The sequence below is a fragment of the Helianthus annuus genome, chromosome 4, assembly GCF_002127325.2.
Source record: "Helianthus annuus cultivar XRQ/B chromosome 4, HanXRQr2.0-SUNRISE, whole genome shotgun sequence".
NCBI lineage: Eukaryota > Viridiplantae > Streptophyta > Magnoliopsida > Asterales > Asteraceae > Helianthus > Helianthus annuus.
In genome coordinates, this window is record NC_035436.2 from 182711819 (window position 1) to 182736342 (window position 24524).

The window sequence follows — 24524 nt, forward strand, 5'->3', positions numbered from 1 at the left end:
CTCTTAGGTTAAAGAACATAAAATTGAACTGCGTGAATCTGAAGTTTCGATCACTCTTTGAAGAAACACCAAACTAATATGGTGATTAGTTTGTGGTATGTGCCTCGACAAATAAAGTCAATCTTCTATGTCTTCTCCAAGCTGTGGTGATAATGATCCTGCAAAACACTAAACACCCCATTAAGCTCGTTACGAGGAGGGGAACAGAGGGGTTCTCCTCGTAACCACTCTCCGGCGTGAGAATAAGTATATGATTTGAGGAAATAAGTGTGTGATTAAGAGTGAGAAAGCAAGGAACAGAATGGTTAAACCTAGAGGTGAAGGCTCCTATTTGGTCCACTGCTCTACCACTTGTACATGTCGCACTTTTCCTAGGATGACTGGCGCTTCTGCCCTCCGCGCGGCCACTAGAGATGTGCTGTGTAGCCGGCGCAAGTGTAATGCCCAGTGTCCCTAAACTTTAGACTTTTGTCAGATTTAGTCCCTGAACTTTATCTATTTGGCAAGTCTAGCCCCTCTACTATTTTTATGTGTGATACTTAATAACTTGGAATGCCTAAATCTACGTGTGGAATGTCTATATCTATGTGCTTGGAATGCCTAAACCCATGTTTGAAATGCCTAATTTTATATTGAAATGCCTAATTCTATATTTGAAATGTCTAAATCTATGATGGAATGCCTAAATTTATGTTTGGAAAGTCTAAATCTATTTGGTGCTTGACTCTTCAGACTCGTGAAACTTGATTCTTGGTTAAACGAGATACTAGAGTCTTGTCACTGGCGGAATCTATAAAACTTGTGAAAATTTTAATCTAGTTAATTCTATTACTCAATAATACGTAACGCTTAATCTAACTCGCGAATCAAAGACGGGAATGCGGAAAGGGTTGGATTGGCCAAGTGGTGTCATACCCCGATTTCCACACGTTTCACCGGTGGGCCCGGTGGGGGATTACCGTGACGTAGTTGGCAACAATACGGTCAAACAACACAATAATTAAATGCACAGCGGAAGCAAAAGATAGATATATTTCAACTGAATATAATTGTAATATCGTGTATCACAAGTAGCTGAAATAATCCACAGGGGATCAAAATAAAATAGGAGTAATGTTCAACAGTTTGACGTCCAAGCTTGCGAGACTTATTGTGGACACTAGGAGAAAACCAGCCTATTTCGTTTAGTACCTGCAGTTAACCTTTTTGGGAAAATACGTCAGTTTACACCAGTAAATACATTCAACCGACACTTTTGTAAAAGGTTTAATATAATTTATTTAAATGCACGAGGCACAAACTTTTATAACTTGGGATAATTATTTTAATATAATACTTGTAAACGAATTACATGTTTCTTTGTGTTCAGTAGCCCGTTCCGTAGACCGGGTTAAAGACTAATAGACACACCACAGGTATAATGCCCACAAGGTTAATCCTTAAGCGGGATACCATTTTTCATATGCAGCTGTCAGGTGTACGCCTACACCCCGTGCTTAGGTCGTGGCCATCTCGTAAGATGATGCCAGGGATATCCGGGACATGGTCATTAACCCCCCAAAGGCTTTAAGCAAACAAATCAAATTTCTAACGGGTCATATTGATAATACTTAACCACTAATCGGTTAAGGTCAATAGCCCGACCAAGCGGTATTTTATATACCGTACCCCAAGCCCGTATGGGGAAATAAGTTAAAAGTATTTACCTTTGCAAGTATAATTCACAAACAACTAACGCAGGTAGCTTTTACCGGGTCTCCTATTCTGGAACGAAGGTTTATAATAACCTATTAGAATCCTAACGGGACTTTTAATTTAGCCTTAGCTTAGACTGGTTAGTTTTAACGAAAGATACGGTTCGAACGCACGATTAAGCGAGGACCGGAATAAAATGTGATTTAGACCCGACAAGTTTGAAGACTTGTTTAATATGGGTAATTCAATCACATTCTGGATTTTGAGATAAAAACGACAAGGTTTGACCCGTTTCGGCTAATTTATGCAAACTAGTTACATAAACCGAACCGAACGCGTAAATGGCGTAACGGGTAACCGTAAGAGTCCTATACAGGTTTCCTAAGTTAATATGCTCTAAAGAGGTTGTGATATCAGTAGGATACCTTCCATTATGCCCATAACGAGTTTAATCCCAATATACTCCCCGTAGGGGTATTTTGGTCATGTTAAAGATTATAAAAGAGATTTCCGGGTTATACAGGAAATATGAGTTTTCTGACCAGGTTATAAAGTTCAAAAATACTTTATTTATTATATGAAATCAGAAGCAATTGGATTCGGGTCAAAATACCATGTAGAACTCATTTTAGGTTCGAAAAGGGTATATTCGGTATTTATCGAATCAATGCCATAACCGCAGGTTATGAGCAGGTTAAAAATAATTAAAAATCTTTAAAAATCCTAAAATATTATTTTACATCAGCGTGTAAAAGGTTCGGTGTCGAAATCCGGGTTTAGATAGGCTTTATGCTAATTGCGCCGTTTAATTACAAAAGTTTTTCTTAATTGCGCTATTTAGCATAACTCCTATTCTAGACCTCGGATTGACATGAAATTTTAGGGACATGTTTAGAAATCAGTAACTGAGGTTATTGTCCTTTCACATATCCAAAATTCTCGTTTTAAGGTCAAAAGGGCATTATGGTCAACTTTAAGCATATAACGGAAAATGTGCAAACGACTCGGACAAACAACGAACCAGCCACAGAGGGTTATACCATCGTGTAACCTGGTCCTAAGAGAGTCCTAAGGCATATCTAAATCATACCGAATCGGGTCAGAACTGAAGTCAAAGCAAAAGTCAAAGTTTTGCGACTTTCGGTTCCGAACCTGGTCAAAACAGTAAATGGTCGGATCAAACAAGGTTAGACCAGTTATAATACTTACTATCAAGTTATATGAGTGATAAAACAGGTTACATGCCATCTACATTGTTAGTTATGCATTAAATCGAAAATTAGCATTCTGTTGACTTTTTCTAAGCAACTTTGACCTGACATTTGGACTAGTTAGAGTGGGAATCAGAGGGTGCCCTTTTAAGGGTTTAATGCCCACATAATTACCAACATATAACTACCTTTGATTCGACTAATCACTGGACCATTTGTGATTAACCGTTAAGTCAACCGTTAATTACGACGGATTGACTTTTAAGCTAAAACTAAGCAAAAACTTAACTAAGAAAGGTTAAGGGTGCTTACCAAAGTCCTATGCACGACTAGGGATGACTTGGTTCTGCTTTGGAGCTCCAGAAGTCTTCACAAATGCAGATTGAAGTTGTGAACACAATGTTGCACATGAAGGCCTTATATAGTGCTTATAAGTCACTAGATTGTTGACAACCAAGGCTACAACTGATCATTGATCATCAACAAGTGTCCCTAAGGGCTCTAAAGCATGTAGGGGGCGCCCATGCTGCATCATTTATGGTTCTAAGTCGGTTTGAATGAAAAAGGCAGACATATGAAGCAAAGTTTTCGGATCAGACAGGCCCTCGCGCTACGCGAAGCCCCCCCCCCCCCCAGGGACCGTCGCGTCGCGCGATTCCCCTTATGATCAAATCTTCAACTTTGATTTTTAAGCTTTGGTCCTTCCCCTTTCACAACATTGTTTTGATCTTTTTTCTTGCATTTTGAACTTTCCAAGTTGACTTATAAGGGCTTCAAGATATATACCCACTTCGTTAAGTCCTCGGTTAACTGTATTGTCACCCGAAAGTCACGAACTTCATCGTTGACGCTTTCAACCCCTTGTATATGAATTTGATCATAACTTTCTCATACGATAACGAAACCTTACGAAATTTTTGTCATCTATTCTAGTGAGCATAATTTACCGTTACAAAGCATCGGGTTTGCTAAAAGGTCACTCAGAGGTATAACTTAAACATGTTGACACATTTAAACCCTGCAGTTTGTAATCTCTCACTTTCTTCCACAATCGTTCCGTATGATCCATGATTCTATTTTGTGCTATGTGACGTTTAATCCAGGGTGTGTAGTTCCGCCTTAACAATAGTAGCGCTATAGGGGGTGCACCTCTCCCATTATTCTCAGGGGGTATTGTTAGGAGGATTCTAGTTTACCTTGAGTCTTGGGTAAACACTAAAGCATCGGGATACTTGGGCTATCACTGCGTGGACTGCGACACTAGCACGGCTGAAACTATTTTATTACTTACATTGTGGATATGAGTTGTTTTAATCTATTATTCTATTATCAAACTTGTATACTCGCCAATACCTTTGTATTGATATTTTAATACATGTTGCAGGCTAATAGGTTGCTATGGAACACATGGAAATCAAGCTAGGAGATGCCTAGAAACGTCGCCTAGTTAATTTAGTCATTTGAACAATTTGAACAAACATTTGTTATGTTTTCGGTACTTGTTACGTATGGTTGATGATTTTAGACAATCGCTATCACATTTATTTAATGTCTGTCGAAATATTTAGTGTTATGGAAATCTCATGAGCAATCTGAACGCTTAGTGCTCACACCCCGATGTTTCCGCCATCGGTTGGGGTGTGACAGATTGGTATCAGAGCCATAATTATAGGGAATTATGATAAGTAGGAATACTTGCCCTAGTCTATAGTTCTAGGAACTTTGACTCTTATTTGTTGTTTAAGACTTATGCATTCTACCGTATATGCTTCCTAGCAGCACATATTCCTGTTAAACTTACAAGCCTTTCCTAAGGCCAACACAATATACACTTAATGCTTGAAAACACTGTTATTCGGTGTTTATATGTTGCACGGGATTGCCCTCAAGTCAGGAGTGACATTCAAACCTTGATGGAAAATCTCCTTATTATTCTAGTAGGACTTGTCTGCGGATAAGTACCAACGCTATTTAGGGTACGATGTTATCAAGATAGATGTGAAACTCAGACCTTGATAACTAGTCCCACTCCTTGATTTTTATGTCTCGCCAAAGTCTCAAGTTTCCATTCAATTAGGAACGTGGAATGACTAAAAGGACGAATATCGTAGGCCTGACATCGATGACGTATTTGTCTAAGTAAGTTAAGACACGTTATCTCAATTCGAAAGGAGTTCAAATCACTTTGGTTAGTCTATTATGTGTTTTTAAATTTATAATGACGATATTTTTTTCATTATTGTATCATATGCCTATTATGTGATGAACCTTACCCGACCTGAATCGTCAAACCGACCCGAATTTTTTTGTTCGGATATATGAATTTGGAACACTTAAAAAAGTGAACCCGTTGGAAATAATTCCTGGGTCCGCCACTGGACATACAACTCGGTGGCATTAGTTTCTTAATTGAGTGTGCTACACAATCATGTATGTATTTACGTATAACTAAACGCGCCATCTCTCATTTCGTTTACACAGCAAGACTTAAACTGTTAATACCGAAGTTTAGACTATCAAACCGTCAAAAATGAACCTCTAAACCGTTGATCGATTTGATTTACGCTTATACAAAACCATCAAACTGCAAACAAACAGTATCAAGTGAACTGCAGTTCAAATAGATGAAATTTTTAATTACATAAAATGATAACAATTTATATGCTAACTGAACAAACTAAATTCATATAGAACATTAATACCAAACCAGCTTGGATATTAAAAACAGACACAAATCTTTAATGTCATATACAAGAACAAAATCACTCCTTTATCTTGTAACAAACATGGTTTACAATTCCTCTCACATATCTTCAAAAAATATCAGATTTTGTATTCTTTACAAAATCACTTTCAAATCACACTACCAGTTTCACTCTGCAACAAATCAAAAAATTTCAACCCATCACCTGATTTTGGGTTGAACAAAGAATGAACAAAAATCAAATTTTTAGCACTCATTTTATCATACTGTAGCTCCCTTGGATTCAAAATGGGACCTGCAATCATATAATTACACCAAACTTGTCTTTTTTTTTTCTGCTAGTTTCGCGTATAACCGAAGATTTTTCAATCTATTTGCTGCAGCAGGAAATGGAAATCCGATCTCTGGCGCAGGAGCGGTGGTGGATCGATATCGGATAAATCGACGTCAAGGAAAGATTGAGATATTTCTTCCAAGGAGAATGGTATGCTGCATTATCATGTCAAAAAAAAAAAAAATTAATAATAACAAAGTTTGCCGGTTAGTCGTGTGCTAGCCTTTTAAAGCAATTATTGTTTTTTAGGTTTGTTTTTTCAGTTACCTTGAATCCACATCAAGCAAGAAAGAATTGTTGGGCATGCTAACTGAATCTTCTGCCATTAGCGCTCTCATCTTGCCGATTACCTTAGTTCCATAAAATGAACGGTTATCAGATTGATATATATTATGTTGATCATACGCATTAGGTGTGGCCACAACAGATCTAAGTTCAGTTTGCCTCTTATTTTATCATAATTTTTTTACTGAACATGTTTTGGTTTGGTTTGATTTTTTTATAATACAACTATAAGTTTGTTAGTTACTAAGAAATATATTTAGATGTTGCTTTGCTGGTCCGGGTATAAACATAGTGTAAACTCTCATTGCGTGCTTAAGGGAAATTAGTGACATTATTAGATTCCTTACCTCTTTAGATAACCCTTGGGTTCCATATTTATCATCCCAAAACATAGTTCCGATACGATATATTTGTGGAACACTGAGTGCCTACATTAAAATGAAATAGACAAAGAAATGATTAGTTTTCTGATAATCTTATATTATATGCTTTGGTAATTACATTATATTTTTTGAGATGTAAATCTTGAAGTCCACTTTGATGGAAGGATATGCACTTTAAAACTATAAAAGGACCGTAAAAGTGTGTTGAGCAAATTACCGGGCAGAGTTCGTTTGTGATCTCCTCCATGGACTTTTGAGTTTTCTGGTGTGATACCTGCGTAAACATTGTATTAAATAATAAATATATATTTAATTGTTTAATTACTGAATTACTGCATTGAAGGTGATAGTCCAGAAAAAAAAACATACCAGTAATGCAACAGCCTGTCTTATGTGTTGTAACTCATCCCATGATGATCCAGTAAACTGTGTGATTACAAAATACAAAATTCGGTAAATTATTTTCCTAGCTCTTAGTAGGGGTTGCAAATGGACGGGTCGGGTAACGGGTCAAAACATGTAATATATCCTTTTGGTTTGGTTGACTAGAAACACTATTTATCCAAAACTTTAACTTCTTATAAATAGTTAGTGCATCAGATAACAACAACAACAACCATACCCAGTAAATCCCACAAATAGCAGAGCTATTTATAGGGCCTGGGGAGGGTGGGATGTAGGCAGACCTTGCCTCTATCCATAGGGATAGAGAGGCTGCTTCCAGAGAGACCCCCGGATCGAAAACGAACAGCAAACCAACACATCAAGTCAAAGAATATAGAAATAATACAGAGATAGGAAGCCGCCCATACCAAGAAAGTGATCTGAGTGGCACAATATAATATAATGTAAATCATGTATAATAGCATACAACATCAATTGGGCATAAACACAATGTACATCATGTATAATAGCATACAACGTCATTTGGGCATAAACACAAGATATGTCGACAAAAGTCATATTTTTTGGATAATAACGAATTACCTGATCGGTTGCTTTCTTGCACCACTGTTCAAGTTCATGCAAACCAGACTTAACATATTCTCCATTACTAAACGAGCAGCATTCACGACGAAGCAGTAAGCTGCAAAATCACAAATTATTTACTATCTCAACCCTAATTAACATTAATATATCATATTTTTGAAGTATTCAGTAAAGCTACATTACCTATTAAAGAACTGGACATCTATGAACGAGAAAACCTGACTGAAAATTTTCCTTGTGATAATCGAAGGGACCTAAAGATGGATAAAACAATCAGCACTAATAACTAAAACTTAAATTAAAAATTAAAAATAAATGTTATGTATTCAACTCACATAATTTTCAGACAAAATTCCCAAAGTGTTATCCAAACTGTTGACAATGCTTTGCCAGTGTATCATTGATGCCTGTTGTTTCGCCACAATGTTCGAAAGAATATTCCTCGATGCCCCTCTTGTTGGTCTCACTCGTGTTGATCTCGGTGCCTGTTAGTGTATTTGATGGTTCAGACGTTTTATCGAAGAACTTACAATCTATTTTATTTTTTATAAATATTTTACCTGAATACATGAATTTAGGAATGGACTTATTTCTTTCTTCAAGCTGTCACGTATCATTCCGTACAGTTTTTCCACACAAGCAGTTAGATGTTGCTTGAACAAAAGCGCGGGATACTTGGCCTCTATTTTCGATTGTGTGTTTGGCTTTCCTTCCATTCCGCTATACCCGCTAGAGATGCCCATTCCGACAGGCGATGTACGGAAACCCTGATAATCAATAACTAGGATTCGTAAATTTTAAAACATCAAATAAATATTCGGCGAAACACTCTAAGTAGTAAGAACATACTTGTGTCATTCGACCAAACAATGTACTGGGTGAAGCGCGGTTACGGTGTGGAGATTTATACGGTGAACCGCTTGCTTTTATTGTACTTTGTAGTAGGAACAAAAGAGTTGAAGTTGTCGATAACCAATACGCCAAATCTTTGATGTTATCCTGAGTATTTAATGATAAAGAATGCTAGATTAGTTTCGTGTGACGAAATAAATGCGGGTAGACTTGAAATTTTGTTAATAAACAAAAGAGTAAAATGTCATTTTCGTCTATGAGGTTTGGCCAGTTTTGTGACTTTCGTTCAAAGGTTTGTTTTTTCCGCATCTGGATCCAAAAGGTTTGAAATCTTGTCATTTTCATCTGGCTCGTTAACTTCATCCCTTTTTCTCCGTTAAGTCTGGGGTATTTTTGTCTTTTTTTGTTAACTTAAAGGGCAATTTGGTCTTTTAAATACATGTACATTATGCTAAATGCTTGTACGTAAAGTGAAAAAGACTGAATTTCCCTATAAGTTAACAAAAAAGACGAAAATACCCCTGACATAAAGGAGAAAAATGGATGTAGTTAACGAGCCAGATGAAAATGGCAAGATTTCAAACCTTTTGGATCCAGATGCAAAAAAACAAACCTTTGGGCGAAAGTCACAAAACTGGCCAAACCTCAGGGACATCATCATCATCATCATACTCAGTAAACCTCAGGGACAAAAATGGCATTTTACTCTAAACAAATACTACCTCTATAGAAGCTCGAATCGTGTGAATAATTCTATCAAATATATGTGTCTTCTCTGCCTCAAAAGATCTCCACTGAACTAACGTTTTGTACACGATACATGCGGAAACAGGTCTGGTTTTGTCGAAACGCTTATCTTCCAGCAGACATTTGATCAAAACATCATGATTTTCCTATTGTGGCAAGAAGAAATAAACTTTGTTAGCCTTGTTCGCATTTTAAAAATAGTATAACTGTTCTGCATTCTAAATTTTGAACTCTGAATCCATACCTGTTGTCTGTCAGTTAGTGATTTTTGTTTTGTTAGAGGTGACAACATACCGTTGTCCAACTCCTGCAAAAAATAGTTTACTTAACGTTATAATATTTCATTAAACGGTTATAAATTTCATTATTGTTCGTCGTTTGTGGCAATACCTTTATCTTTTCTTGCTCCACATGTGGTGTTTCAAAATCATCCTTTGTTTCATGACCATTATCCAAATGCTGTAACGTCATATAAGATCAATATTTATATCGTAAACGATCTATATGTAAGGAAAATAGGAAATCCACATGGTCAAATTTACCTGAAGTTGTGGTAATAACTTTTCAGGTGTGCTCATTGGGGTGGTTATTTGCTCCACAACTACTTTTCGGTTGCGTAGTATTTCATTCTCCGACTCTAATTCTTTGATCTTGCTTTTGAGTCTGAAATAAAGTGAAATGTTAATGTTTTGTTTAGATAGTTAGAAGTGTAAATAAGATATTATAATGTTATGTGTACTCTTACAGTTCAGTTTCTTCACTGAGTTCCTCGTTAGTTGAAGCAACCAACGCTTGTTGGCGCAAAACCTGATTTTCCGATTCCATGTTGGACAAGTTTGCATCTAACCTGATTATGTGCATACAAAATACCGCGTGAGGGTACAATCAGAAGTTTAATAATTTATTAAATTATATGTGTATGTATAAGGGGCGAAGCTTTCAAGGGGACGGGGGGGGGGGGGGGGGGACCCCGAACTTTTCGCTCAGTAGTGTTATGTATGTATGTTTTGTATAGAATTTTTTTAGGTATATACGTTTTCGACCCCCCCCCCCCCCGGCCGGTTTTATAAAAAAAATTACTTATATAGAATTTTTAGGTCCGGTGACTTCCGACCCCCCGTTGGAAATTTCAAGCTTCGTCACTGTATGTATAGATATATAATTTAAGGTCCTTTAGGCTTTAACTACCTTTCAATGGTCTCTTGAAGTCCCGAGATTTTAGCTTGTGATTCTTCTAACTCTCGAAATCTATTTTTGCTCTCGGTTTCAACTTCATTGTACTTGTGTTCAAACTCCTCAACTCTCTTCTTCAGTTCTATAATTTCATCCTGCACATATAGTATGTATATATTTTAAAATCATTAATTCATCAAGATAACCGGAATTATCGGAATAAACCGATAGGAACTTCATGTTTTTGGCAATACCTCCAATTCATGATTATGATTTTCCAATTCCTCCACTTTAGTATTATCAACAACCGGCACTTCTTTGATTACCGGTGGAGCTTGTTCAATAGCGATTTTCGCTGCTTCTTTCTCATGAATGATTTGATTGTGCGCTTCTTCCAATTTTTCTTGCATTTCTTGCAAAGCATTCTGCAACTTTGTGATTTCTTGCCCCTTCGCTTCTTCAAGATCCACCTGCAAGTTACGTACAAACGTAAAATCTTTATATATAACTTTATCTTGTTACTATTATCATGTTATTCTCCGTTGGACATATTAAACACGTACCCTCAAATGCTTTTCAAAGTCTAGTCTCCATGTTAGCTCCTCAACGCGCTTCTCCAGCTTGTCCTTAGCTTCTCTAAGGGCCCCTGCATCTCGTGCAGCCTGCATTAAAAGATTTAAACTTTTAGATAAATTAAGAGTAGATTATATTATTATTATTATTATTATACTACGTTACATAAGTGAAAATGCACTCACCATCTTTAACATCCGTAATTCTTTCCTCGCTACCTTTGATCTCCACAGACATTGAAGCGTAAGAGTTGCTTTCTTCTTATTCTTATACTCCGAACAAGCATGATATCTCCTCCATTCAGTCTGCAAAACAAGAAAACCGATATTATTTTAAAAAAAATAACATAAATATATGTTTTAATTAACATGATGGATAGTTAGATACGGTACCTGAAGTATAGTCGCAGCTTTGTTTCTTCTTCTTCGTCTGAACTCATCTCTCGCAGCCATTGCTCTAAGCCCAGTTTGAATAGCTATCGCAGATTTTTGTAAAAGTTTGTACGATGTTCTTGCCGCACCTCCACGTGTATGTTTCTGTATACGTATAGACGCAGCTTCCTTCCTTAAGTAATCATACAGCTTACGTGCAAGTCTTGCTGTTCGACGGCAAAGTTTTCATTTCATACTTTCGGTAAAAATAATATATATATATATATATTCGGCATGAAATGAACGGATACCTCTCCAGTTCTTTTGCATATTGATCGTTGACTTTCGAAGGATGATAAATTCTTTACGTGTGAGATACGTTCGGATTTGCCGTTGAATTCTTCTCGCAGCCGTTGCTAGAACCTCGGCTCTCCTTGTGTCTAACTCCGCCATCTGTCCCGCCCTAAGGAAAACCTTCGTTTTCCCTATCTGAAATGTACAGTATTATAGCTTGTGTGAGTAAATTCTTTTTAACTTTTTAAAGTATATAAAGGTAATAATAGTTAAGTTAATCTTTAGTACCTGATAACCCTTTAGTCCAAATCTATCGCAAATCGCTACGCATGCTGACTTCTCATCAGACCTGCATATTAATCCTTGCTTATTAACTTTATTTCATTAACATTTTAAACTTGAATATAAAACACAAAACATAATTACATATTTACCCATCTAGAACATCGGGAGCCAACATTCCAAACCGTTCGAGAAATTCATCGAAAGCTCGTTTTGTTGGATATCCAGCACAACTAATCCTAATTGCCTCTAGCACACCCTATCACAAACAAACAAAAAAGTTAAATATATCGTTACATTAGTGTAATTAATTATTAATCACGTTGGAGAAACGAAACTTACTCCACATCGTAATTGATTCAAAACATTGTCGTTTTCGAATATTCCCGGCTTCAAAACAGTATTAGGCTTTACGCATCTAATATAATGTGGCTCTGTTGTGCTTAAAGTTTCCATTAGAGATTGTAGTTGTTGCTGCATTTTTCGATCTCGATGAAGGACAAAAGTTCACAACATTAACATTTGAATTAAAACACGAAATTTGAATTACCTTAAAACGAGTACCGATGGATGAGAACTTTGACTGCTTAGATGAATCCTCCAGTGGCGGGAAAAGATTTGCTACAAACGAGCATTTCGAGTTGTTTAACAACGCTTGAAATTCCGCTACAACGTAATCCTTGTTCTTGTCCAAGAATTGGTCAGCTTGGTACGTAACCTGCATTATGAAAACATCGCATATTATAAACTGGAGTTATGACATTATGCGCATGATAATTGATCGCTAAGACGTAATATTCGGCTTACATCTCCTGCATAATGATTGATCGTGAAGTTCGTTCTAGAAAGTTTCGGCTTGCTAAACCGTTTGTGTGATTTATACGTCTGGTACATCTTCTGAGCGAATGTCTCGTGTGTTGACTTCGGAAACATACTGCAAATGAAGTAGAATTTTAACATTTACGGTTTACCCTTAGGATGCCAATAAATAACATGATTATGACATTTCAAATAGGATTTTAACGAACCATGCTTCATCAAGAAGAGCAATGATACCCCCGGGTTTCTGCATTAATCATAGTAGGTAAAAATTATTCTCCGGACCACTTTGGTGCATAACCGTGTAAAATGTAACTCCGGTGATTACGAAGTTACGTACCTTTTCAATTAGGTCTAAAACATCTTGATTATCTACAAATTCTACGTAGCTCCAGTTGATTTCCTCCTTGGTATATTCTTCTTGCTCCATCTTGAACACATGCTGCAAATATTTTTTTACGGTTTATTAAATTTGTATTTACAAAAGTGACAGTTAAAAACGGTGTGCCGTTTGGATCATTACCTGATTAAAATGTTGTTGTAGCTTTTCATTTGTTAGGTTAATGCATAGCTGCTCAAAGCTATCATATGAAGGAAATTCGTAACGTTATTTTGATGTTCGCCGTTAAAAAGTCAATGAAACAAGTCAACGACCGTTATGTACCTGTTAACCTTGAAGCTTTCGAAGCCGTAGATATCAAGAACTCCAATTATGCTTTTTGCATCAGGATCTTGACCAATTGAGTTGTTTATCTTGTCCACGATCCTGTCATAGTTCATGAAAACGGGTCAAGTAACGAATATTAGCTAAAAGGAATTAAGTCAAACGGGTCAAACAAGTCAAAGTCAGCCATAGATGCTTTTTATTTTCTTACCAATCAAAGAGTCTGGAATAAACTGTTTTTGCCAATGCATCACGACTCAAGACTGCAGCGGCTGGATCCAGTGGTTTTGTAATATTTCCGTCTGGAGTTACGATAACACGCTCACATAATGATTGTTCAAGTGCTTTCGCATCACACCTGATAAGAAACATGTATAGCTGAGATTACTTTCATATTATGTGTCATTAACGACTAATCAAATTGCATAATGACGGGTTGAGTTGGTTAGATTCGGACATGAGTAGCTCGGCTGCTGTACGAAGATGATAGAGCGATTTTTCGTCTTTCACTTTGGAAGAATCAAACTCCTTTCCCTTGATGAAGTCAACGTTTCCGAGATGAAGAATCGCAGCTACAACACGGAATATTGCATCCTACAAAAGTGCAAACAAAATTCTCTTGTAGAGGTTGGTACTTTACACAGGTGGCAATTTTGTTCCGTTTACTAGGGGTGCAAACGAGCCGAGCTCGAGCTTGGCAATGGCATGTGAAGCTCGTCAGGCTCATCAAGCTGTATCAAACCTTAGGGGCTGTTTGGTAGCCTCTTAATGACCATTCAGATACTACCTCTTAATGGTTTAAAATCTCTGAATGAATAAGAGGTAACCTCTGAATGGTAAATCATCACATGTCACATTCTTCTACTTTCTCATTGGTAAAATTCTTAATGGTTCCATTAAGAGGTAGCCTCTTAATGACCATTCAGAGGCTACCAAACAGCCCCTTAGTGTAATATTAGTTTTTATTAATGTTTAATAACATTTACTCCTTATTTAAAGTTGTCTAGTAAACGAAACGAGCCGAGCTTATTTAAACTTGTTTACGAGCCGAGCCCGAACCTAAAAATAAGCTTGTCTAGTAAACGAGCCTGAGCTTCACTAATTGAGCTCGCAAGCCTAAACGAGTATGTTATTTATATTATTTTTATTTAATATATTAATTTATAGATTATAAACGAGGTGAGCCTGAGCAGAACTCGAGCTTGAGAAACTACCAACGAGCCGAGCTCTCACTCTCATGAGTTAATCGAGCTCGGGCTCGGCTCGTTTGCACCCCTACCGTTTACTTTTGAATGAGTTGACTTTTTCAAACAGGTAAAATTAGCTTAAAGGAAACGGGTTGAAATGGACGAAAGGCTCTCACAGTGCACTTTCAGTGCATAAAAACTTCCTTAAGTAATTTTATTCTAAATGTTAGATTATAATAAACACTAACTATTTATATAAAGTTGAAATTTTTGGGCGAAAAAAGTGTTTTGGGTCAATCCAACCGACCCGTTTTTAGCTTAAAGGAAATGAGTCAAAAGGGCCGAAAGGGGCTCAAGGTATTTCATTGCATAAAACCTCCTAAATGATTTCAAAATGTTAGATTATTTTACTCAAACTATTTATTAAAAAAAAAAAAAAAGTTGAAAAGTTTTTTGGGTCAACCCGACCAACCCGTTTCATCTTTTTTGTTACCTGCTCATCCTGGTTGATTCCGACAACATCCATAGCATTTCGTGTTTCCAAATACTCTCTTCCATCGTCTATATTCGCTACTTCATAGCAATTAGTCTGATTCAAATAATGAAACGTTCTCGGGTCTCCTAACTTAAACCTCTTGACATCCTGAAAAATAACAATTGTATCTATACGTAAAAACCAGAGTCCACTCGAGACAATATTTACAGTAACCGAAAAAATGAAGTCACCTCAGGGGGTGCTGCACAGAGCATGTAAAAACAATGGTAGTTCCTCTCAGGATCCGACACTTGGCAAACTCGTGATCTTTCTAGAAGGTAAGTTCTAACCGCAGCTCCAGATATCTTCCCTTGCTTATCGAATTGGATCTCTACAAATTTACCAAAACGACTGGTACAAACACTCAGTCATGTGAACTTTCCTGTAAATTAACTTTTAATTTACTAAACAAATGTATCCAAATGTGTTATTATGCGGACTTTTAACCTGGAATTGTTGTTCTTCACCGTTTTCGCATTCCCAAAGGCTTCCAGAACTGGATTTGACTGTTAAATAATGCCATTAGTATCTATAAATTTTATAAAATAATCATTAATATTTTTTATCACTCACCTCTAGAACTTGTTGTTCAACTGTTCTTCCTTCTGTACCTGATCGACCTCCCATGAACGCAAGATATCTCATAAGCATTTTCGTCGTCTCGGTTTTACCTGCTCCACTTTCTCCACTCACCAAGATTGACTGACTTCCGTGTTCGTTAATCATCGCCCTGATACAACAAAAGTTTTCAAACGGGTCAAGTCGGGTTGACTCAAAACACTTTCTTTTTTTCTTTTTTTTTAATATATCGTCGGTTTTGCATGACAATACCTGTAGCAGTCATCTGCAATGGCGAAAAGATGTGGGCTTAACTCACCAAAAGCGGCCCCTTTATATTGTTGCATCATGTGTACATCATACAAATGTGGCAGCCTCCGGAAAGGGTTTACTGCTATTAGAATGTTCCCCGTGTAAGTCTGTTTATGTAATAAATAACGGTTTTATCAGTTTTCGTCATCGTAATGTTGTAATTTTAATATTTTGGTTAATCGACTTACGTATATCTCATTGAGGCCAAATCGCGTAGCAAGGTTGTAAAGTACTCCTGGTTCATGAAGATATGCTAATTTAGTCATGTCGTCAACTCCAGCTGCTGGTGCTTCCGTGTCTTTTGGATATATGTTTGATATATCCGCTTTTATCTGAAAAAGTATAGGAATTATGTTGTGTTTCTTGATAACCGTGAGAACCCGTTACCAGAAAACTGACTATATCTTGTTTTTAACATAGTTTTCATATAATTCCTTAAATTTCCTTAATTTATCAAATATCCAAGTATATAGCAGAAACATGTTCAAACGGTATCTAGTACAACTCGTTATCTAATTCCGATCATTAAAACTAACAATTCAATTATACATAAGTCTTGATTTATATCATCTTTATTTGAAAAATATATGAAAACAGGACAACTTTTTGGTGAAGTTACTTTAAACTTAAAGCATAAGTTACTATGCATAAATAGTCAGGATCCAATGAACACAAAAGATATTATAACCATATACAACTTACAGTTTTTCCATTTGTGGTAACAATTGTGGCATCTTTGCCTTTGATATCGATAACCTCCCCATCGATCCATGCAAGTTCCGGATCCTCTACCCAAACATGTGATCCGACGATAATATTCACCGGAGTTCCCTGAAACCATCAAACAAAAAAGATTAAAAAAACATCACAACATGTTGATCATGTGAATATGTTTTTTAAGAAAACAGAACATGTTCAAACACAATGATTATCATTAAAAACTTTACCATCTCTCCAAGAATTCTATAGGGTCATCAAAGATTCAAACACAAACAAGTATGAAGATAGGAATTCAAGAGCAGGAAATTGAGAGAAAGAGAGTTTAAAAGAATGATGATGAGTTGGTAGAATGTAGAAATAATAATAATAAAAAAAAAAGAAAGAGGGAAAAGAAAGAATGTGAAAGAGAATGTTTGAAAGAAAATGGAAAGCACAAGAGGGATGATGGTGTGTGTTAATGGTGGTGGTGGTAGTGATGGTAACTAAAAAGCAAAAGGAGAAGCAGTCACCCCACCCCACCGGCCAACCCCACCCCTCCAACCTTCTGTCATTTCTTCTTTAAATATTTGAATACATTTATTTAATCATTTTGTTAATGTTTTTTTATATCTTACAACAAATTAATCATATCTGGATGACAAGTGACAACTTTCACTTGCAAATAGGACTGGACCCAAATGGTGTTTGTTTTTATTATAAAATAATTTGTAATGTATGGTATGTATGTGTGTAGGTAGAAGTGGAATGTACCGAGGGTGTGTAATAACTGAACTGTTATTTGAAATTGAACTGATAATCGATAACCAAAAACCAACGAAATTGAAACTGAATTAACTGAAAGTTGGTTATCAGTTATTTTTTGTACCATCGGTTAAACGAAATTAACAAACCATTTATATTTTCATATATTTCTAGCTTTTATACTTCTATTTCATGTTTTATACTTTCATTTCATGCATTTATACCTCTATTTAATTTATTTTTATCTCAATTTCATGTATTTATACCTCTATTTTATGTATTTATACATCTATTTCATTTATTTGTACATCTATTTCATGTATTTATAACTCCATTACATGTATTTCTAAGCAAAAATTTAGCCTTTGTTTGATTTGGTTATTAACAGAAGTAAAGTCTAATAATAATAATTATTATCATGCTTGCCTGCTTGGATACATAATAATTATGAATTTACATCGAAATAGATGGTAAATGGGCAACAAGCTGCACCACTACCCCTTTTTGAATAGCAAAACCGAAGTTAATCGAACCGAACTGAAAACCGACAAATTAACCGAATTAACCGAACCGATTAACCGATAACTTCAGTTACGGTTAATGTTGATAACCGAACTGTGCACACCCCTACAATGCATAAAGCCAAACCCAACATCCATAAGAGAGTAAAACCATGCACAAAACACTTATACATTATGCAGTAAGGATTGTACTTTACACTAAGTTTACAAACTCAAAGTGTAGTAGGTATAAGTATGATCTTTAATCAACTTAATTAAATGGTTAAAATTAACATAGTGTGAATTTGGTAATTAGTTGGATACTTGGAAGTTAGCAAGAGGATAGGTAAAGTGGAGAATTCATCCCTTTTGTAGAAAACTTATGGTATCAATCACACAGAACAAGAACAAAGCAATAGCGACAAAACAGTGACCAAAATCTTATTATTCACCCAAACCAGAAAACACCCCCCAATACCCAATGATCTTACTAAATGTAAGATCTATATGAACAGATGTTCAGATCAACTGATTTAATCAGTTGATCTATATGAATACAATACAAACAAGAACAATACAGAAAGAAACAACCTGATCTACAAAGCTTGATCTCACAGTTGAGATCTCACCAACAACACCAGCAGATCAGTACAATACAACAACAAGAAATACAAAGGGTGAAACTAGATCGGAGTGAATGTGGAAGATGAACAGAGATGATGGATCTAGAACAATGAGAGAGAAACTCTCATTATATACCACAAATATCTAATGTTACATCCAGCACCCTTGAACTATCTCCCAATATACACCGACTCAATGAAAGTTGCAATAAGGCCCTCCAACTATATCAATCTGTTACAACAACTTTGTCAATCAGTTAGAGATTATAAAATGGAATATTTGAATGAACACTTTATATAAAAACAATATAAGCTATCATTCTTTCAACATCCCCTCTTCATTCAAATATGAAAACCAATTAACCATCCCTAACTTTTCACAGAATACCTTATGCTGCTCAACACTCAACCCTTTTGTAAAACCATCTGCAGGTTGACTCTCAGAGTCAACCTTAACTGTTTCAATAATTCCTGAACCAACTTTTTCTCTCAGAAAATGAAGGTCAACCTCAAAATGCTTGGTTTTTTCATGGAAGACAGGATTGGCTGCTATAGATATAGCAGCTTTACTGTCACAGTATAATTTAACTGGTAATTCACAGTTAACACCAACTTCTCTCAATAAGTTCAGCAACCACATAATCTCACATGTTGCCGAACACATGGCACGATATTCTGCCTCACCTGTAGACCTAGAAACAGTACTCTGTTTCTTGCTTTTCCAAGAAACTAATGAACCACCAAGATATACACAATAACCAGTCACAGACTTTCTTGTAGATAGACATTTAGCCCAGTCTGAGTCTACAAAACCAACTAAACCCAACTTATCATCCTTTTTAAACAGCAAACCACAACCTGGACCTGACTTGAGATACCTTAATAATCTTAAAGCAATCTGCAAGTGCATATCAGTTGGGCTGTGCATAAACTGACTCAGAAACTGCACAGCATAACTGATATCCGGTCGTGTCAAAGAAAGATAAATCAACTTACCAACCAGCTTTTGAAAACCAGTAATATTTTTCAAAACACTTTGGTTTTTAGAAATCTTGGCAGTTATTAGATAACTTTGTTCAATGGGTGTTTTAATAGGTTTACAAGCTAAATACCCAAACTCACTTAGAAGTTCTAAGCAATATTTTCTTTGATTCAAACACACACCAGACTTGTTATACAAAACCTCAATACCCAAGAAATATTTCAACTTACCTAAGTCTTTGATTTGAAAATTCAAATTCAAAACACCCTTAATTTTATTCACTTCATCAATATTATTCCCAGTAACAACAATATCATCCACATACACAAGAAGCACAATAAACACACCATTTCTAGACAACACATACATAGAATGGTCACATTTACTTTGCACAAAACCATAATCAACAAGAACACTGCTCAACTTTTCATTCCACTTCCTAGGGGCCTGTTTCAGCCCATACAACGATTTAACCAATTTACAAACTCTAGTCTCATCAGGAGAATAATAACCCTTAGGCAAACACATATACACATCTTCATTAATAGTGCCATACAAGAAGGCATTATTAATGTCAAGCTGAAACATAGGCCAATCATTTTGAACAGCAAGGGCAATTATACATCTCACAGTTACCATTTTCACTACCGGTGAAAAGGTTTCCCCAAAATCCAAGCCTTCCCTTTGATTAAACCCCTTGGCCACAAGTCTAGCTTTGAACCTTTCTATTTCTCCACTAGACTTGTACTTGACCTTATAAACCCATTTACAGCCAATGGGTTTTCTACCAGGGGGTAAATCAACAAGTGTCCAGGTGTTATTTCTGAATAAGGCCTCCATTTCCTTATTCATTGCCTCGACCCACCTAGGGTCTTTAGCAGCCTCATCATAACAAGTGGGTTCAAGAGTTTTATTCAACAAACTAACAAAGCTAAAGTTTTCTTTAGACAAACAAGCATAATTCACAGTTTTATCAATACTATACTTAGCATTTCCACTTAACACATAATCCTCAAACCTTTTTGGAACAACTGAAGTCCTAGTGGACTTTCTAAGACCTAGACCAGCACCCTCAGATAGGTTGGTCTCATCACTTGGTGTTCCACTGTCCTCTGCCTCGCCATAAAACCCAGTTTCACTACTTCCTTCATAACCAGTTGGAACTTGCTGAGGTTGATCAGCAATACTGGTTATGGTAGATGTGGAGGGTCCTAATGGCTGCTGATCATCACTGGAACTACCATGAGAGCCATTATTACCCTCTTCATCATCGGGCATTTGTGAAACTTCAGGTGTTTCAGTATCATAGCAATCAAAAAAGGTTATATGATTTAAGGTTTTATCAATAAAATCTGAATTACCAACATGTTTATTCTTAAAAGGGTAAACATCCTCATAAAACTTGACATCTCTAGAAAATAAGACCTTCTTATTATCTAGACTCCACAATTTATACCCCTTCTTGACATTAGAATACCCAATCAATACACACTTATCAGCATGATAAGTGAACTTGTCTGATTCATTTAACACAGTGCTAAAACACAAACACCCGAAGTTTCTAAGATGCATTAAAGAGGGTTTAAAACCAAAGACTATCTCATACGGACTTTTACCTAACAGCACAGAAGAGGGTAACCTGTTAATCAGGTAAACAGCAGTCAGAACACAATCAGACCAAAAACTCAGAGGTAGACCACCCTGAAACATCAAGGCTCTAGCTATATTTAATAGATGCCTATGTTTACGCTCAACCACACCATTTTGCTGTGGTGTGTAAGCACATGTTGTTTGATGTAAAACACCTTTACTTCTTATAAAACTACTCATTCGATTATTTACAAACTCGGTTCCATTATCACTTCTGAAAATCTTTACTCTTTTTTTAAACTGAGTTAAGAGTAATTCATAAAAATCAGTTATATTTTCAAAAACTTCCATTTTATTTTTCAATAAGTAACACCACACAGTTCGTGAGTAATCATCAACCACAGTTAGAAAATATTTAAACCCTTCATTACTAGACACTCTGTATGGACCCCATACATCTAAGTGAACTAAATCACCTATTTCTTTTGTTTTATGATCACTTAAAGGAAATGGAACCCTCACTTGTTTTGCCTTATGGCAAACTTCACATGGACCATGGTCTACAGTTTTAATATCTAGACACCCTTTTAAAACAGCTAGAACCTGATCAGACGGGTGGCCTAGCCTACTATGCCACAAACTTGACTTAAACACACTATTCAAACAGACATTAACAGAATTACCATGTTTTCCAACAAAGTATAAACCATTGTCCTGACTACCAGTCACCAGGACCTTCTTGGATCTCAAATCCTGAAGCAAACAATGATTTTCATCAAACAAGACTCCTATCTTATTATCTTTAGCTAATTTAAAGACAGACAGCAAATTCACACTATAACCAGGAACATAAAACACATCTTCAAGAATGACATTATTAACAAGTTTTATTTTACCAATTTTACACACTTTAACATTAGTTCCATTTGGATGACTTACTTTCAGATTATAATCAGAAACATCAACCCAATCAAACATGCCTTTATCAGACTTGACCATGTGTTGATTAGCACCAGAATCAACAATCCAATTATACTCAAACTCAAACATAGCAGAACTTGAACAACTAACAAAACCTGTAGCAAAGCTACAAGTTACAGAAGACTCACCTCCCATATTAGATTTAGCCTGTTCACCACCAGAACTTTCTCCAACAAGACTCAACAACTTAGAAATCTGCTCAGAAGTGAAAGGCATAGCAGTACCAACAGAATTTGAAGACCCAACAGTAGAATTACTTTTATTATTATTATTAGACACATTAGATCTATAAGACTGCCCACCTGATCTTTTCCTAAAACCAGGTGGATATCCAATAACCTCATAACACCGGTCAACCGTATGACCAAGCATATTACAATGAGAACATTTTAGGTTAGGATTAGGACCCCTAGTATTCTTCTTCCTAGAATCAAATGACTGATTTGACTTAGTTACAAAAGACACATTTTGACCCTTAGATCCATTTGAGGCCAGCCTATGAGACTCCTCTCTGGACACAATAGAAAATGCAACCTTAACTGAAGGGAATGGTTCTCTTGTTAACAAATTTGTTCTTACAGGCTGATAAATATCATCAAGCCCCATAAGAAACTGCATTAGTTTAATAAGTGTGGAAAAATCATTGTAATCTTTAGCAGCCTGACAAGAACATGTAGGAAGCTGCACCATTGCATCAAACTGCTTCCACATGGTTGTCAGCCTGTTATAGTATTCAGCAACAGTGCTTCCATTTTGAGAAATACCATTTATTCTTTTATACAAATCATACACAACAGAACCATCCACCTTATCAAATGACTCTTTCAAATCAGTCCAGACTTCTGAGGCAAGTTTAGAAAAAACTTGCCCCAGAAATAACTCCTCAGAAATAGAGTTTAATAACCATGTAATCACAACTGAATTACACCTTTCCCACTGATTTGCTAAGACCTGATCATCTTTTGGTTTTATACATTTACCATCAATAAACCCATATTTATTTTTTGCTTCTAAAGCAAGTCTCATAGCATTAGACCAGACAGGGTAATTTTCAGTTCCTTTTAACTTTATACTAACAATGGTTAGGGTACTAGAGTCACTAGGGTGAAGGTACAGAGGGTCTCCAATATCAAGTTTGCTAATCATAGTAGCAGAGGTACTAGTATCCCCCATGATCACAAACAGATACACACCAAACAAACAACAGATAATCAAACAACAAGAAGACACAAAACAAACACTCAAAAAAGGCTAACTGTGACAGAGGCCAGATTCCAGGTTCGTCACTCTAAAGGTGCCTGGACAAGCGTATCACAGGAGCACAAACAAACAAGAAATATCAAACAAACAACAAACAAGGTGCCGGTCCTCACTACCCCGACTTCAACTAATCAACCAACAAGACAAGAAAAACTAACTACAGAGAAGGAAAGATCTCACAGTGGGTGCAAGTCTTCACACAAGATGACAACTGTAACCTTCTAGGGTTACAAGTCAATCACCAACAGCAATGAACTAACACTGGTTGGTTTGCTCTGAATCCTTCTAGGGTTTCAGAGACCAACGCAGTCTTCTCACAGATTCCAATGAAGGACCCAAGCAAATCCTCCGATTAGGGTTTCACAAACCCTAACTCAATATCACCCCCAAGATCAACCAACTAGGGTTTCTCAAGATCAGAAACCCTAAGACAACCTACAAGAAAAAACACAAAAGAGATATGAAACAGCGGAAGAACAATCAATCAACCAAGAGCTTGTTTAGCTCTGATACCATATAGAAAACTTATGGTATCAATCACACAGAACAAGAACAAAGCAATAGCGACAAAACAGTGACCAAAATCTTATTATTCACCCAAACCAGAAAACACCCCCCAATACCCAATGATCTTACTAAATGTAAGATCTATATGAACAGATGTTCAGATCAACTGATTTAATCAGTTGATCTATATGAATACAATACAAACAAGAACAATACAGAAAGAAACAACCTGATCTACAAAGCTTGATCTCACAGTTGAGATCTCACCAACAACACCAGCAGATCAGTACAATACAACAACAAGAAATACAAAGGGTGAAACTAGATCGGAGTGAATGTGGAAGATGAACAGAGATGATGGATCTAGAACAATGAGAGAGAAACTCTCATTATATACCACAAATATCTAATGTTACATCCAGCACCCTTGAACTATCTCCCAATATACACCGACTCAATGAAAGTTGCAATAAGGCCCTCCAACTATATCAATCTGTTACAACAACTTTGTCAATCAGTTAGAGATTATAAAATGGAATATTTGAATGAACACTTTATATAAAAACAATATAAGCTATCATTCTTTCAACACCTTTTATTAACTTTTTTTAATTAAATAATAGTTTCATTAATTTTTAAGCTTAAAGAAAT

General features: G+C 36.2%; 1 protein-coding gene and 1 long non-coding RNA gene across 3 annotated transcripts; both read right to left on the minus strand.

Moving 5' to 3' along the window:
• Positions 1–5571: 5571 nt before the first annotated feature.
• On the minus strand, positions 5572–17152 carry LOC110937308 (myosin-12). Of its 2 annotated transcripts, XM_022179705.2 has the most exons (40): positions 16917–17152; positions 16672–16800; positions 16158–16301; positions 15931–16076; positions 15673–15829; positions 15547–15605; positions 15291–15450; positions 15058–15207; positions 13835–13971; positions 13589–13735; positions 13378–13479; positions 13237–13294; positions 13054–13155; positions 12923–12960; positions 12702–12828; positions 12445–12612; positions 12237–12368; positions 12047–12153; positions 11901–11961; positions 11630–11807; positions 11340–11545; positions 11133–11252; positions 10938–11036; positions 10629–10844; positions 10390–10529; positions 9947–10048; positions 9744–9864; positions 9592–9660; positions 9446–9508; positions 9177–9347; positions 8452–8601; positions 8163–8369; positions 7938–8087; positions 7786–7856; positions 7600–7699; positions 6982–7038; positions 6830–6886; positions 6577–6657; positions 6212–6294; positions 5572–6099 (listed from the first exon to the last, which is right to left on the minus strand). In XM_022179705.2, exons 1-40 carry the CDS (start codon positions 16917–16919, stop codon positions 5976–5978), a joined length of 4692 nt encoding a protein of 1563 aa, XP_022035397.1. In that variant the 5' UTR covers positions 16920–17152; the 3' UTR covers positions 5572–5975. The 2 variants fall into 2 exon arrangements, with proteins under 2 accessions (XP_022035397.1, XP_022035401.1); XM_022179709.2 differs by lacking the exons at positions 15673–15829; positions 15931–16076; positions 16158–16301; positions 16672–16800; positions 16917–17152 and having other exon boundaries at positions 15291–15430; positions 15547–15588.
• Positions 17153–18346: 1194 nt separating this feature from the next.
• On the minus strand, positions 18347–24174 carry LOC110937307. Its single transcript, XR_002590694.2, has 2 exons — positions 23547–24174; positions 18347–18785 (listed from the first exon to the last, which is right to left on the minus strand). It is a non-coding gene; the product is annotated as an uncharacterized LOC110937307 (long non-coding RNA).
• Between the last annotated feature and the right edge of the window lie 350 nt (positions 24175–24524).